The following is a 13,296-nucleotide window of genomic DNA, read 5'->3' as shown; positions in this document are numbered from 1 at the left end:
TGTGCTCTGCCTGGCGGGGCAGAGGTCGGGTAGCTGGAGGTCCTGCAGTGCTCGCCAGCATCTCCCGGCCTGCTTTGCGGCAGCGCCCGCCCAACCAGCAGAGAGCCCGCCCGGCCGTTGGCATCCTAAGGACTGGCTGAGTCAGCAGTAAAGGCCACTTGGAGCGGGGAGTGGAGCTGGAGGACTTGACTTCCTTGGCTGGAGCCCCAGGACCTGGGGTCTTGGCCTCTCCAGAGAAGAGTGTGACTTTGGGAGACGGAGCCCCAAGAATGACCAGGCCAAAGACATCAAGGGGACATCACTGGGTCCTCTGACAGAAGAGCTGGAAGGGCCCCCCTAGGCAGCCTGCCTGCCCCCAGCACCCATTTACTCGGGGAGGGGGGCTGGGGCAGGAAGGTTCCTGCTAGTGGAGGAAGGTGAGAACTGAATGTTCCCATCCCAGAGGCCTGTCCCCTGGGGCCAGAGCCAGGAGCCTTCCAGGCCTGGCTAGCCGCCAGCCACTGCATAATTGTCCTTGTTAAGGAAAGGAAAGAGGTGCGAAAACCCCCCAGCCATTGTTTCTAGAGCGGGCCATTGTCTCCCTAAGAGCAGTTGACAGTTCTTTGGCAGCCCTGGGAGGGGGGCCGCATGGTGCAGGGAAGTTCTCACCCCAGGGCGCTCCCCTGAATTCCTGCTGAACCCAGTGTCATCTCTGCCTTCTCCCACTGTCACCCTAGCTGACCCTACACTCCTGGGCACCCTGCTTTCCTGGGCGGTGGGGATGGTAGGGGGCAGTCCGCTGGGGCTCCGGGCCTCTGGGCCCTGTTTTCTCAGACTGGAGGCAGGCTGGGTGCATGTCGGGGGGAGGCCCAGTGTCCACCTCCCCACAACCGAGACGTTCCCTCCTGCCCTTGCCTAGGGTGTCCCAAGTGCAAGAGGATGAAGCTGCCTTTCCAGCAGGCTGCGACGCTGACCCGAGGCCGCTATGTAAGTGGGTGCTACCGGCTTAGCCGGCTCTCTGCACCCCTCTTGATGGGGAAGTGGGGGAGAGGGACGGGGAGGGGGCAGCTGCCCCCCTGCACCCCAGGGCCAGTGGCCATGGACAGCTCCACTTAGCTGCTATGCCCAGAAGATTGGCCCCTGTCAGAAGCCAGTGAGGAAGTAGCGGGGAATGAGTGGGAAGCACAGGAGGTGTGGCCAGCAGGACACCCTGAGGAGGCCGTGGTGCAGGATGGGGCCTGGAGTGGGCCTGGGTCTGGCTGGGGGCCACAGCACAGGCCCGTAGGGACCTGCCCCTGCCCCTCCACAGAAGCTCAGAGCAGCTCAGAATTTGGTGCCAGTCACAGACTCCTTCTGGAAGATTCTCTGCCACTGCTGCTCAGTATTTGCGGCCCCTCCTGCGCCCCTGTGGATTTGTACCTGCCAGCCAGGGTCCGCCCAGTTTAGCTCTGCTTCTCACAGCACTGTTACATGACACTAATGTCATCAACGGCGTGAGACAGTCCATGCAGAAGAATACAAGGTCTTTCTTCAGCGGCTGATCAGACCAGTGGATCTAGGCTGGCAAGCACCTGAGACCTTCCACAAAGCCCAGGGATCGCAGAGCCTGTTTTCATAGGGCATTACTGCAAACTCATCATCCCTCTGCTTCACACTCAGGCAGGACCAGGGTGCACACACATGGTGGCATCTTACGGCTACAGGGAGTTTCCTGAAAATCAGCATTTTCTTAGCTTGAAACAGGGAAGTTCATCCCAAGTGCAGACGGGGTGGACATCTTTTAAAAGCTTTCCACCCACAAGCAAAATCATCTCTTTGATTGATTATGAAACCAAAGATACATATAATAGATTTCTATCGTGACGTTAACCATAGTTTGATGATCTCACAGGCAGGGCTGATGTCAGGACTGGCACTCTATACCGGCTGATGGGGGAGCAGGTGGGCGTGGCTTCCACCCTGGTCACTCTGTCTGCAGTGGAAGGGTTGTGTCCCCTGCAGAGCGCTGACCGTCAGGGCCAGAGAGCAGGCAGGAAGGGCCCACGCTGGGCTGGGCTCACCTCAGCTTCCTTCCCAAGATTGGCCCTGAGAAGTATTAAGTGTACCAGAGAAGAGAGAGCATGTACCAGGGCCACATGCTTCAACCCCTTGTTGATCCCACGGACCCTGAGCTCTGCTGGGAGTTGTAGGGGCTTTCTGAGCACTGCTTGGGAGATGCCTCCCCCCTCCAAAAAAAAAACCAAAATAAAACTTAAAATTTTTTTTTCTTTAAGTTTCAAGGGTGACCTGCTTCCCACACCCCCTGAGTTCTTTGATAAGCTTCTGGAATAGTCAGCGGCTTCTCTGTGTACGGCACAGCCTTGTTGGTGAGCCTGACGGCCCAGGTGTCAGTACCTCCCCAGAGGCACCTGCATTAGGTGAACCCGCCTCTTCCTTGCGCCCATGTTTTCTCACTCCAGTGGAGTGTGGTGCTTTTGTTTTTTCTTTTTTAATTTAATTAAAATTTTTTTATAAAGTAGTTCACAATATTTGATTATATTTGATATTCAAGCATCAATCCCACCACCATTATACCTTCCCACCACATTTTGGATGTTTCCATCCCAAACCCTAATCCTTGCCCCAAAGCAGAATCGAAATAATACAGTATTTCCCTCTAAGGTTGGTTGCCTCCTACTTTGAATCCCATCAAATGTGGGGTGGTACTCTTGGACGGGTAGGGTGTCCTATGAAGTGTCCACACGGTCCAGGAAAAGGGTGAGGCTTGGCCTGAGCATGTGGAGAGTGGCCGTGAGCAGGGTGGCAATTGAGTCCTGGAGGTTTTTAGCTGCTGGTGCTGGGTCCGTTGAGGTGGGGAGGGGTCTCACCCGCCCCCCTCTGGGGTGCCCGAGTGAGAAAGCCTGGCTTGGGATCCGGTGGCATGGTTATGGAGATTGTCATGTTATGCTCCCTTCCAGGAGAGAAGGACATGCAATCTCGTTAATTTAATTTTTATTGCATTTTTTTAATTGAATGTCCATGAGATAGACCGTTACAAAGCTGCTCATGATTGGATTTCAGTCATACAATGATCCGTCTCTCCACCAGTGCATATTTCCCACCACCAATGTCTCCTGTTTCCCTCCCATCTTCACCCAGTAACCCACTCTCCACCCCCCAGCCTCCCTCTATGGGAGGCACTTTCCTTCTTTCTCTCTTTCTCTCTTCTCTCTCTCTTTTCTCTTTCTCTCTCTCTTTTCTCTTTCTCTCTCTCTCTGTCTCTCTGTCTCTCTGTCTCTCTGTCTCTCTGTCTCTCTGTCTCTCTCTCTCTCTCTCTCTCTCTCTCTCTCTCTCTCTCTCTCCCCCCCCCTCTCCTTTTGTGCATTATGGTTTGCAATACAGGTGCTAAGAGGTCATCTTTTTGTTCAGGGCGTTCAGTATTTTTATTGGGAAGTGAAGGCTGGAGTAGAATTTTAACAGGGTGGCAGCCTTGAGGTGTGGACACAACTGCTGAGGTTTCCTGAAGTACAGGAAGATGGGGAGAGGTAGCCCGTCCCAACCCTGAGAAAGCCTGGAGATTTCAGTCACAAACCCGCATGCCTGAATTTTTAGCAGATGATATCTCGCTGAGGTACATCCTGAGACAGTAGAGGCAGGGCAGAGATTTTGGATTGTCGGGGCAAACAGCTGCCAGGGGCTCTGCTTGGGCAGGCACCAGGCTGACCTGACTCCCTCCAATTTACCCTGGTCTGTTTAGCTTCTTATGGGTTCAAGATAAACTGCAGCTTTTGGTCCCTGTTGAGAGTTATTTATGAGTCTCTGAAGAGAGGCCCGTTGTAGAGCTTACATGGTGGTGCTGGAGTTGGTTCCTGGGCGTGGCTGCCAGTGCTCCCAGGAATGTTGGGAAGGTTAAATGTGGCTTTTGATTCTTTTTTTTTTTTTTTTTTTTGCTTTTTGGGTCATACCCGATGATGCACAGGGGTGACTCCCAGCTCTGCACTCAGGAATTACCCCTGGTGGTGCTCAGGGGACCATATGGGGTGCTGGGGATCAAACCTGGGTCGGCCATGTGCAAGGCACTTGCACACCTTACCCACTGTGCTATCACTCCAGCCCCTGGCTTTTGATTCTTTTCAGGATTTATTTGTGGGTCTCTGAAGCAAGGCTGATACACGAGCTTGTATAGCTGAGCCGGCGGTGGTTTGTGGGCATGACTCCCACGTACTAACTTCTGACTATCTTGGGAGACTTGGCTCTGAGTCGCTGGGGTCCGGCCACAGGCACAGCAGCAGTCTTGGGGTATCAGGAAGCCTGAAGGCCCCATCAGGCTGCTGATGCACCTTCCCCCGGCCAGGTGACCTGCTGGCGGCCCTGCTTCCCATCAGGTGTCGTTTCGAGCTGTTTTCCTGCCCTCTCTCCTTAGGGAAAGGCTTGTTGGAACCTTCCCGGCCACACGGAGGCTCAGGGTCTCGCTCACACAGAGCTGCGGCAGGCCCGTCTGGAGGCCGGGCTCATGGCGCAGAAGCCCCTCTGCTGTCCACCAGAGTCGCGTCTCCTCCTTATCCCCGTCCCGTGGGAACCGCGGCTGGCCGCCTGCAGCAGGGGTCACAAGCCTTCTGTCCCTGGATTTCCTGGGCACTGTCCAGCCTGATGGTGTCACCAGGACAGAGGAGAGGCCAGGCCAGGGAGGTGCAGCTCTTGCCATTTCCCAGACTCCAGGCGCCTCTGTTTCGCTGTCATGAGTGTCCAGTGCCTCACCGGCCTCTGTCCCACCTACTCCCGATAGTTAGCTCCTCGCCACTGGCCGCCGCTGCCCCTCCGCCCTCCTTTCAGTCACCCTGTCCAAAGCAAGCCTTTGAGCCTGACCCAGTCATGGCAACCTTAGCTGTGCTGGGCCACCTGGTGTGAACCACAGAATGTGCCGTTGGTCAGTGGGACAGCTTTGTGGAGCTCAGCTCTGGGGCTGGCTTTCGCCCACAGGAGAGCACACTCTGGGACAGGAAGTTCTTGGCCTCGGTGTCCGTTTTCCATCTGTACAGTGGGTTGATCGAACTCACCCTGCCCGTCCCCCTGGGTTGCTGTGCAGAGGCATCACAGATGCAGATGGTGGGCTGCCCGAGCCCCGCCCTGCTCTGGACCCCCTCTCCTGCCCTTGCACTGAGCAGGATTGCACTGTTCTTTCTTTCTTTCTTTCTTTCTTTCTTTCTTTCTTTCTTTCTTTCTTTCTTTCTTTCTTTCTTTCTTTCTTTCTTTCTTTCTTTCTTTCTTTTTTTTTTTTTTTGCTTTTTTTGGGTCACATTCAGCAATGCACAGGGGTTACTCCTGGCTGTACATTCAGGAATTACTCCTGGTGGTGCTCAGGGGACCATATGGGATGCTGGGAATCGAACCCGGGTTGGCCGTATGCAAGGCAAACACCCTCCCCTCTGTGCTATCGCTCTAGCCCCTACACTGTTCTTTCTTACTTACACCTTGGAGCAGGGAGCTGGGCCCTGCCTTTCTTGTCCCTTGGGTTCTGTCCCTTCAGGATTTTGTCTGTATCTGTAGCTTTCACATAACGCAGTTCCCTGGAGCCTCATCTTTCCCCTGAGGTCCAGGGATGTCTAGAGTGAAAGCCAAAAGCTCTCTGTGCTCTGTCCAACACATCCTGTATGTGCCCCGAGGTGCCACAGGAGCCCCCCGGCCCTCTGGCAGCCCCTACTGACGTTCTGCTTCCTGGGGCATGAGGTGGTCTCCCAAGCGGCATTGGGGAGCCCATCCAGCCCTCCCCACCACCCACTCCTGCATTCTGCTGGTGTCTCTCACGTCTTGGGCTGCGTCTTGCTTGCCCTCCTCCTCCGCTGGACTGTCCACTGTGACATTTCCCTGCTGACAGCGCCCACCACCCATCCACGGTGTGAAGCTGCCGTGCTCACTCCGGCCGGGTCAGGCCTGTGCTCCTCCTTGGCCTGAGACCAGGTTTGCCGCCTCTGCTCTCACAGACTCCAAAGAGTGTTTGGATGTAGTTATTTCAAGAGCATTGTTCCATTTGGGAGTGACTGTCGCCACAGCGGTACGAGAGATCTTCCAGAAGGCACCGCGAGCACTGGGGTTTGGGAAGCCGACCAGGGAGGTGCGACTTGCTTTACCTCACGGGAAGGATGAGCTGCAGTGGCAGCCAAGGACAGGCAGGGCCCGGACAGCCCAGCAGGTTTCTGGAACTGGCAGCAGATGTGCTCAGCCTCCCCGTCCAGACGGGAATCGCCAGCAATGCCAGGGAGTCTTTATTTGTCTTTCTCATTTTGTCTTCATCGAGACCACCTGAGGCGGCAGATGGGCCCCAAGGCCACCGGTGGCTGTCTGAGGACTTGCTTCTGTGGGGTGTGGGGCGCGGCCTAGAGCCCTGCTGCCCTCCCCACCCCCCCACCCCCGCTGGTGGGCATCCTTCCTGGCAGGAGCCTCTCGAGCTCCACTGGGGGAGAACGAAAAACCTCAGCCCTGTAGATGACACAGCTCAGGGGGTGTGGGAAAGGCATTTAATAAGCCAGGGGCCGCTGTGATGGGCTCGGGGGTTTGTGCGGGGAAGTGATGTCATACAAGGGGAGAACGGGGAGATTAATCTTGTGGAGAGTGTGCTGACCTCGGGGAGATCAATGAGAGAGAGAGAGAGAGAGAGAGAGAGAGAGAGAGAGAGAGAGAGAGATTACAGTATTACAGTAGACCAGCATTATTGAAACAGGCTGCTTAATCAGCCAGGGGGTGAACATGGCGCCTTTTACAGGGTCTGACCAGGGCTTCTAGTAAATTCTATTTTAGCGTCCAGGGCTTCTAGTAAGTTCTGTTTTAGCTTCATTTTCCTTCTGTTTGTTGCAGCTTCCCAAAATGGGCAAGGGCAGAAGAAATGTCTAGTGAGCACTTATTTTGTGCTTGAGTTGGGGCCGGAGGCGAGTCAGCCAGAGGGCCCCGTTCCCTCCCTCCCTCCCTCCCTCCTTCCTTCCCTCCCTCCCTCCCCCCTTCCTTCTCTCCCTCCCTCTGCCTCCCCTGTGCTGTTGCTGTCCGTTGGGGTTTTTATTTGCGCCTCACTGTGCTGACAGGTCCTGGTGCTCACTCCCTTCCCCAGCAACTCTCTGCCCCTGTCCCTGTGACTCCAGCTTCTCTTTCCAGCCCCGCACCCAGCCCACCCTCGGATGGAGGTTCCCCAGCCAGGAGTGGGTTTCAGGGGCCTTTCTGGGGACCTTTGTTTTCCAAGCGGTTCTCAGCCAGGCACAGTGCTGAAGTGCTCCTTTCTGGCTCAGACCCGGGTGCCAGGTGTGGGCCCCCGCAGCTGGATGCATTTGCACATTTGCACCTCAGCAAAGGGATGGGCGCACAGTGGAGATGGTGGGGAGGGGAGAGAAGGGGACAGGCAGGTGCTCAGTAGAACCCGTAGGCTCTGTCTTGACCAGTGTGCTCCAGGAGAAGGTGGCCCCGGGCACAGGCATTACACTGAGCACAATCGGGGGGGTTGTGAGGGAGTCCCCAGTGGCACCTCTCGGCTTGCCAAGGGCCCAGCAAAGCAGACTGTTCCCCGGGGAGGGGAGGTGCACGGCAGGTGTGACTTGACCACGGTAGGAGGGAGGGGTGAGGTCGGGTCCCGGGACACAAGGCTGGGCGGCTGGGCGGGAGGTGGACTCTGCTGTCCCCCCCAGGTGCTGGCCGGCATGAACGTCTACCCCTCGGAGTTTGAGAACATCAAGGAAGAGTACGGCGTGCGCGGCTACCCCACCTTCTGCTATTTCGAGTATGTTCCCAGCTCCCCCTCGGGCGGGCGAGGGTGGGATTCACCCCCCTGAGCCCCATTCCCGGGTCTTCCAGGAAGGGCCGCTTTCTGTTCTACTATGACCACCAGGCCTCCAGCGCAGAGGACATTGTGGAGTGGCTGAAGAGGTAAGTGGGTGTTGGCCTCTGGAGGGAGGCACCAGGGGCTTGGGGATGGGGGGGGGGGGCGGAGGGGGAGGGCAGGAAGGGCCTGGGGTGCTGCTCTCTTCTGAGCCAGGCAGCCCTTGAACTGGGCGGGGGGGGGGGGGGTGGCCTGGGACCCTGTCTCCCGGCTTCCTTCCCTCCACCAGCTCTCCCAAGAATAGCCAAGAATTTTCTGGAACCTTCCTGCCATCCTGATGGTCTTTCCCTCTGACTGTATGGGCTAGAGACAGAGGTTTTCCCCAAGGTGTCGGGTTTGAGGGCTCCTCTCGGGCACCCCCCTGCAGTGGGTGCTGGAAAGCTCTCAGGGGGGCCCACCCCCCTCTTTGGCTTTACACTGTGCCACGGCCCCTCACGAACCTGCTTCTCGGCCCCAGGAGTGTCTGTGAAGTGAGTGGGCCCTTAGGGTCCCCGTCCCACTCTGTGGCCCTTTACCGCCCCGCCCCCCACATCCCCTTGAGTGGTGGATGGGAGGGAGGGCATGGGAGGGTGGGGCACGATTCCTGTCCTCTCCTGGAAGCTGCCCACCCCAGGTCTTCCCAGTTGGGCGCTCACCTACCCCCTAGGTCACCGGGGCACTTGGTGGTCACTGGCGCATGGGCTTGTCCAGCAGCACCACTCTGAGGCTGAGACTGTTCTGGGCACTCGCCATGACTTTTCTGGGACCCCCCAAGCAGGTCTTGTCGGGAAGTGTCACTCCTTGTATTGATATTGTTGTGCTGTGTTGTTTTTGATACTGGATTTGGGAGCTCCGGGCCTCCTGCATGCAGAGCCTGTGCTCCTTCTGCAGTGCTCTCATTCCCTGTGGCCTTCTCCCCTGGTTCCACGAGGAGGCAGCCAGCACAGAGATGAAGGCTGGGCAGAGCCTGGACAGCGGGCAGGGCTGGCCCTCAAGGCGCGGTGACCCCGTGGCAGCTCCTGGCTCTCGCACTGTTCCCCTCCCTGAGTCCTGGGTGTTTAATGGCTTCGTTACCTGAGGGACACAGGACTAAAGAATTTGTAATCCACCCAGATGAGGATTGAAGATGTGTATTTTCAGAATGGGGAAAGAGATTAATTTTGTGTACAAAGGGAAAAAAGCCCCAAGGAACAAACTGCTAGACTCTAGAGGATGGGAGTTTCAGTCTCTTGTCCGGCTGGGAGAAACCCGCAGCTCCACTTGACCTAGCGGGAGCTCTCGGCCTCCTCGCCTCTTTCGTGGTCTCAGCAGGGGCCTCCGCTGTCCCACTGTCCCCCACCCAGGGACCAGCCTGCTCTCTCCTCCGCCAAGCCTTGCTCCCTGTGCTCAGAAGTAGTTTCAGCAAATAGCATCTCTTGCCAGGGCAGAAACTCCGCCTGCGCCTCCCCTTCTGGTTCCTAGACCCCCTGGACCTTGGGTGGAAGGGAGAATGAGGCTCATGCTTGTTCCAAAGCCTCTGAGTCACTTGCTAGCCTCCTGTGTACAAGGGGAGTGGGGGACTGTCTCCCTGTCCCCCCCATCCCTAACCTGCTACTTGTGCGTCCACCCCCTGCCCTGCACCTGCCCCCGGCTGCTGGGCTTGCCAGCCTCTTGCCAACCTCTGTTCCCACCGCCTCTGCCCTCCTGCTCTTCGTCTTCCTGTGGGAAGGGCACCTGGCTAAGGGGTTGCCCTGTGGCAGCCGCCCTTCACTGCTGGGGACACACGAGTGGCCACTCTTCTAAAGGTGAGGCAGAGGCCAGAACGCTGCTGGCGCCGCGGGTCAGGTGGAAACTCGCCTTGCACAGTGCCAAGCCACCGTCCGATCTCCTTGCCCCACAGGGTCTTCTGAGCACTGTCAGGAGTGAGCCCTGAGCACAGCGGGTGTGCTTCCCCCGCCCCCCAAAGCAGTGTGGAAGTGGAAGTGGCCTTATCACCACCCCCTTCAGCCCCACAGCAAAGGCCATTGTGCTGCTGAGTGCTTCATAAAATCTTCTTTCATTTTGAGGCAATTCAAATGCAATGTGCTACTAAATGCATATTATTATTATTAATATGCTGTTAGACCATCAGAAGTGCCCCCCCCCCTCTGAGATAAGGCCTGTGATTCATGGGTGGGTCTGCTCCCTCACTCCCAGCCGCCCTGTGTCCAGCTCTGGGGCTCTCCCCGGCCCTGCTTGCTTGCTCGCCCTCCACCCCATGGGAGCCTGACCCTGCCCAGCGCCTTTGTCAGGGCCCTCGAAGCTGTTCCCACAAACGCGAGGCTCTTCACGTACCCGAGGAGAAGGACAGGCCCGGGACCCCCGTGCACCGTGTGCAGGGGTGGGGTGGGGGCAGATGCTCCCTGCTGGCCTGTGGTCCGTGCCCTCTGTGGGCTCACCCTCGGAGGGGTGTGCCCGCCGCTCCCTGCCTGCTGGATGCTGCTACCCGCCCTGAATGGAAGGACACGCAAGGCTTTCTCGCCTCACGGTGCCCAGGGCTGCGTCCCCTGGTCGGTGGGACCCTGCTCCCTGCTGGCCGCCTGCTCTGGACAGCCGGGAAGGGCAGGGCCTGGAGAGGCTGCATGTGTGCTTAGCCCTCGAGCCAAGGTCACCGCTCTGTTCTGCCGAGGCCTGGGAAGGGAAGTTCTGGTCTCTCAGGCTGCCGACCCCAGCCTGGAAGGCCCTAGCGTTCGGTTCTGAGTGGCACTTGGGTGCCGTTTTGCAGATGCTCCATGTCTCATCTCTGTGACCTGCCCTGGCATCCTAAGGTCGTAGAGAAGCCTCCCAATAGACCCTGTTTGGTTTGGCTTTTATTCCTGTTTCTGGGCCACACCCAGTGGTGCTCGGGCCCTTACTTTCCCGCGCGCTTAGACGCTCAGACGGCAGCCCTGCCGGGCGGGGGATTGAGCCAGGGTTGGCTGAGTGCACAGCAAGTACTTTGCCCCCTGGTATTCTGTCTGCTAAGCCAAATGGGGTGCCCTGCCCCTCGGGCAGGCAGCGGAGCCAGCAGACAGGCCCTGGACTCTCGGGCTGCCCCTTCCCTTCACTTACTCGTGCTCTTTCTCCCACCGGGCTCAGGCATCTGTCTCCCCTTCATGCGGGTTCTCCTCCTAAGGCCACGCTGCCGCAGACAGCAACAGGAAGCCCGCGCCGGGCAGTGCTGTGGCCCTCGGGCAGCTCTCGGTCCCTCCCTCCTGGGCACCCTCTAACTCGGTCCCTCCCTCCTGGGCTCCCTAAACTCGGTACCTCCCTCCTGGGTGCCCTCTACCCCACGCCCGCCCTGCCCCTCTGCAGAGAGCACATGGCCTGCGGTAGGTCGCTGGGTGGGCGAGGCTCCAGGGCCCAAGCCGCTGCAGCCGTCCCTTTGCCTCAGGATTTGAGCCCCAGCCCGGCTTCCCTGGGCAGTGCCTCCTGTGGCGGCCCTGCCCTGCCCCGTGGCTGATCCTCACCCTCAGCTTGCACCCCTGCATCCCTTTCCGAGCTGCTGCAGCAGCACTGACCTGTTTTGCTCTTTTTACTGTGTTTCCTTCTCTGTTATTTTCTGTGTGTGTGTGTGTGTGTGTGTGTGTGTGTGTGTGTGTGTGTGTGTGTGTCCCTCTCCTTTGGTGGTTTGGGGGTGTGTATTTTTTCTTTTCTTTTTTAATTTTATTGAATCACCGTGAGATAGTTACAAGCTTTCATGTTTGGGTTACAATCTCACCATGATCAAACACCCATCTCTCCACCAGTGCACATTCCCCACCACCAATATCACCGATATACCCCCCTTTCCCCCCCTCCCCCTGCCTCCATGGCAGACAATATTCCCCATACTCTCTCTCTACTTTTGGGCATCATGGCTTGCAACACAGACTCTCACTAGGTTAGTGTGTTGTTTTATTCCCGTGCCTCAGCAGGGATCCAGGCTTCACTCGTGTGAAGCATGCGCTCCACCACCAGCCCCCAGATGCCTCTCCCACCTTTGCCCCTGCCATGGTGCTGGGGGATCAAGCCCATACATGCGACCAGACGTGTGCTCGCCCGAGGAGCTGCACCCCCAGCCCTCCCTTCATTCTGACTAGAATTTTCTCGAGTGCTTTCACATGCTTGTGAAGCCGCGGCTTCCTCGTTTTCTATGTGTGCATGGTAGAGTTTTAACAATTACTTCTATTTTAAAAATGCAAGCAATTTCATTTGCATGATGGAAAAAAACAGTTCTAAAAGACACTCCGAAGTCATCCCTTGAGAAGCCTCACCTGAGCAGGCTCCCGCTAGCCTGTTCTTGCGCCCCGAGCAGATGGCAGGTGTCGCTCAGTTTCCTGGCATGGGTGCCCTCGAGCGTGGGCAGCCACTCCTTGTCCCACGCAGGCGTGCACAGAGCGCGTCTGCTGTGAGCATGTGCTGCGCCCACTTGCTTCGCCAGGGCATTCCACAGAGGAGTTTCCGGTTCTATCCCCTGCGCTGTGCTCTGGCCCCCTGGCATGGACACGGCAACTGACTGGAGCTTCTCCGAGCAGTGGGCACAGTTGTCAGTGGGCTGTGGCTGGTTCTCAGCAGCGGCCCCCAGGGATCTTCCCTTCTGTGGAGGACTTCCTGCGCCAGGCTGTGCAGCCTCGGTCATGTAGCGCTATTAGCATGACTATTGATGTACAAGGATTCTTCCTAATTCTGTGTGTGTTTTTAGTTTCTGCCTTAGCCATCCCTATTTCCACCAGTACTTGGGTGTGAAAAAGGTTGAAAACTACAGGTCTGGAGTGAATGCCTCGAAATGCACTTGATTTTGAGGGTGTAGCTACTGTGTTGAGAAGTGAACTCTCGTCAGGGGGGTTATTGGTGATTTTGGGGGGTGGGGGGAATTGACGCCTGGGTTTCTTGGTCTTGCCCTGGGACTGTTGCCTGGCAGTGCTGTGTCATTCCCAGCCTGGACCGTGCCCCCAGCCCGTCCAACACTGGTCGCCCTCCCAGCTGGGTGGGGCTGGATGAGACGCCCTGTTGCAGGTTCTGTTGTGTTGTTCTCATGCCCTCTCTGTCCTAGTGTTTGTGTTTGGACCTTTGCCATCTTAGGGGGTGATTCAAAGTGCCAGTAACAGTGCTGGCAGGGCGCATGTGGGGGGCTTGTGACCGCAGTCGCGTTACTCTCACCTTTGGAGCTTGAGAGAGGGCACTGGAGCTGGTGGTGGGCACTGGGCTCTGGTAGGTTTGATGCCAGGTGGGCTCCTGCCGAAGCCACAGCTGGCCTCTGCCCCCTCTGCGCCCTGTCGGTCAGCGCCGAACACCACAGGCCCCACTTCCCCCTAAGGCCGCTCTTCTGCTGCTGCCAGCAAAGTCCAAGAGGCTGGCAGCACCCCAGGTGCCAGGGAGGAAGTGAGAGTTGCAGCAGGGCCGTAGGTACAAGCTGCTGTTGCCGCTGAGCCCTGCAAGGGCCCCGGGAGGGGGTGGGCAGGTCCGGCATCCCCCAGGGCAGCCGCTGTGTCGGGTGGGTGGGCTGGTCGGGCCTGCTCTGA

At 57.7% G+C, this 13,296-nt stretch overlaps 1 protein-coding gene across 4 annotated transcripts in view; it reads left to right on the top strand.

Annotated features, from left to right (window-relative positions):
* PDIA5 (protein disulfide isomerase family A member 5) overlaps window positions 1–13,296 on the top strand; it is a 65,751-nt gene that overhangs the window by 33,439 nt on the left and 19,016 nt on the right. For all 4 annotated transcript variants that reach the window (XM_055128247.1, XM_055128249.1, XM_055128246.1 and 1 more), the window contains exons 8-10: window positions 899–966; window positions 7,626–7,717; window positions 7,792–7,863. In XM_055128247.1, the coding sequence (XP_054984222.1) occupies window positions 899–966; window positions 7,626–7,717; window positions 7,792–7,863 (232 nt within the window). The remainder of the gene's footprint in view (window positions 1–898; window positions 967–7,625; window positions 7,718–7,791; window positions 7,864–13,296) is intronic.

This window comes from Sorex araneus, chromosome 2 (assembly GCF_027595985.1).
Source record: "Sorex araneus isolate mSorAra2 chromosome 2, mSorAra2.pri, whole genome shotgun sequence".
NCBI lineage: Eukaryota > Metazoa > Chordata > Mammalia > Eulipotyphla > Soricidae > Sorex > Sorex araneus.
Note: the sequence above shows the minus strand (reverse complement) of the source record. Positions and strands in the feature narration are given on the sequence as shown.